General features: G+C 38.3%; 1 protein-coding gene across 1 annotated transcript in view; it reads right to left on the bottom strand.

Annotated features, from left to right (window-relative positions):
* Positions 1 to 1,034, bottom strand: part of slc38a9 (solute carrier family 38 member 9) — a 23,273-nt gene extending 22,239 nt beyond the window's left edge. Inside the window, exons 1-3 of the mRNA XM_088434123.1 lie at positions 972 to 1,034; positions 818 to 900; positions 1 to 73 (exon numbers count right to left, since the gene is read on the bottom strand). The exon at positions 1 to 73 is cut by the window's left edge and continues 71 nt beyond it. Coding sequence (XP_088290249.1) covers positions 1 to 27 — 27 coding nt within the window. The 5' untranslated portion in view covers positions 28 to 73; positions 818 to 900; positions 972 to 1,034. The remainder of the gene's footprint in view (positions 74 to 817; positions 901 to 971) is intronic.
* Between the last annotated feature and the right edge of the window lie 1,919 nt (positions 1,035 to 2,953).

The following is a 2,953-nucleotide window of genomic DNA, read 5'->3' on the forward strand; positions in this document are numbered from 1 at the left end:
CAGCAGAGGCTTGCTGTCGCTCTCCATGATACCTGACACACTTCGTTAGGTCCTGACAACTCCCATCACCTGACTGCAACGAATGTGTCATAAAGTTAACAACTGACTGCGAAGAACTAGCTCATCAAATATTACAGAGGAACAATAAAACGGTATTTATGCAGTAGTCAGCAGGAAAAGCGGTTTTCTTTAGCATTATTCCTTCCTTTAAATTTGTAAATTAGCTTCACCCAAAAGAGGAGTAAATTGCTGGATCTGAGTAGGACAACAAATTTAGCCGTTGTAAAGACAGGGAATAACTAAGCACAACTACAATGTATGGACTATGTGGTAATACTACAAAATAAATTACATCATGCACCCTTGTTCTGTAAAGGGTTATCCTTGCTCTGAATACGCCATCTAAAATATAGTAATTTTATCATGTGACAATATAACTAACGCCTTATTAGTTGATTTGCTTCTTCGCAATTAAAACTAACGCTCCACATAACCGATCATGGACTTTACCAGATGAGTTTTTCTTTCGCGTGACCTAAAGCATAACATATCATTCGATGCGAGTTCTTCCTTGCACGGCACACTTTTAAAATTGAACCCATTGATCACATATTTCCCCGTGTCTAAAGTTCACATACGATTAGCTGTGTCAAAACGGCAAAATCTGAGCAAGCCTTGACTCACAAGTGCGGTCGTTGGATTTTATATTAAAGGGAGGCGAAACCGCAAACTATTCAACACAAAACATTTACAGTACATGCGAGTCAATCATGCTTAAAACAACAACACAAAACTTAAAACACAACACAAAACCTACCGATGTTTACAATTGTGAACTCTTTCCCGGTGTCTTCAATTCATTTTAGTTTGCTGTGATCAAATGTGTTACCCTTGACTGGTCTGCGGTACAGAAAAATATTAGTAACGTAAAAACACGGTCTTAAATGTACAATTAGTTTTCTTGATCATACAAATGTGTGTCCTCCTTCCTTTTCCGTCCATCTCATACTTTTCTTCTTCTTTTTCTTCTTCTTCTTCTTCGTCTAAAAAAAACGCAATCGTCTTCTTCCTCTTATTCCTCCGCCTCTTGTTCTTGTTCTTGTTCTTGTTCTTGTTCTTGTTCTTGTTCTTCTTCTTGTTCTTCTTCTTGTTCTTCTTCTTGTTCTTCTTCTTGTTCTTCTTCTTGTTCTTCTTCTTGTTCTTCTTCTTGTTCTTCTTCTTGTTCTTCTTCTTCTTCTTCTTCTTCTTCTTCTTCTTCTTCTTCTTCTTCTTCTTCTTCCATTTTTCCATTGAGCAGTTCATTTAAGTTCTTCTCTTCATTTCCAAACTGTCCTCTGATTAATAATAATAATAACAACCAACAAACCCTTTTTGTTAACGAAGCATGTACAACTTGCAGCGTGTTTCTTTTAATGTTTGTGCATTTTTGTTTACACGTGTTTTTGTTTTTTATTCGTTTGCAGCAGTGATGGAGAAATCAAAGCTTTTTTGATCCGCTGAATCAGGCTGAAGCAATTGTGTTGAAATGGTTCAGTATCGCAAAGCATTCACGTGAATCCGTGTTCGGACTTACTACACTGCTTCCTGAAACACTGCATCAAGCGTTTGACACAATTCAGTATGGCGACATCTTCTGGATTAAAATTATATTGCATTTCCATTTGACATTTGGGCAAAGTATAATAAAAATGTAAGACACTATTGTATCATTCTTACATAACCAAAAAGTGAAAAACTTGTGCAACAAGATACTGTGATGGTACTTTTATAAAATTGCTATTGGCTGACAACCAGTTCAGGGTGTCTTCCACCTACTGCCTGAAGTAAGCTGGGATAGGCACCAGCAAACCTGTGACCCCTGTGAGGCTAAGGGGTTATAGAAAATGGATAGTTATATAAAATGCTTGAAACACTGGATGGGTATTTTTGTGTTTTACATATTTTGATTAAAAAATAAAATCATTTCTGCAGCATTTCATATTTCTGATGACCTCTCCAGTTTTGGAGATGATCCTTTTGAACGGATACTGTATGTATGTATGTAGAAATCTTTAAATCCCGACTAAAAACACATTTATATTCTAAAAACACATTTATATTCAAAAGCATTTAGTTAATTGAGCCTGTCATCAGCTTTCTTCTTTTTTCCTTTTTCCTGCCCCCCTCTTCCGGCTCGGGGAGGGGGCTAGCTAGATGGTGAGGGTTGACTTGACAGCCTCCATTTGGTCCCGCGCTGATCGACCATCGCGGGTTAGGAGTTCGGCCGTCTGCGGTCCACTTGGTTGGAATGTGGGATAGGTTCCTGCCCAATGGCTTTGCCTGCTGTCAAGACATCACTGCACTATATAGCACAATATGTTTTCTGTAATCTATATTGTTTATGTATATCTATTTGTCTGTATTTGGTACATGCAGCATCCACCTCAACCCGTGGGCCTGGAAGGGGGCTCCTCCCACCTGTGGTCCCTTCTGGAGGTTTCTGATTTTCCCCTAATTGGGGTTTTTGAGTTTTTCCTTCCCCTTCTGGGAGCTTTGACAGGAGATGCTGTTGTGTACCTTACACTGAAAAGATGTCTCTGTATGACTTCTTTTTTCGAAAGAAGTCTCCACATGACCTCTTTTCATCTGTGAAGCCCTTTGAGACTTCTGTGATTTAGGGCTATACAAATAAAATTTGATTGATTGATTGATTGATTGCTTGTATGTATGCATGTACAGTATGTACAGTATGTATGTGTATGGATGAATTGATGATGGATGCCAATATATAGAGTGTGAATGAACAATTAAGACAGTTGTTGCAAAATAATCTAATGCTTAATCTACAGCAATATTTACCTCACCCTCCCTCATTCTCAAAAACCACGTATTGAGATACTTATGCCGCGAGCGCTCAACACTTGAGTCGAACATCTGCTTCGAGCATAACATCACTAGTTTGCAGTTATTTTTT

The sequence above is a fragment of the Hippichthys cyanospilos genome, chromosome 15, assembly GCF_059441005.1.
Source record: "Hippichthys cyanospilos isolate Australia breed blue-spotted pipefish chromosome 15, RoL_Hcya_1.0, whole genome shotgun sequence".
In the NCBI taxonomy this organism is placed as follows: Eukaryota; Metazoa; Chordata; class Actinopteri; order Syngnathiformes; family Syngnathidae; genus Hippichthys; species Hippichthys cyanospilos.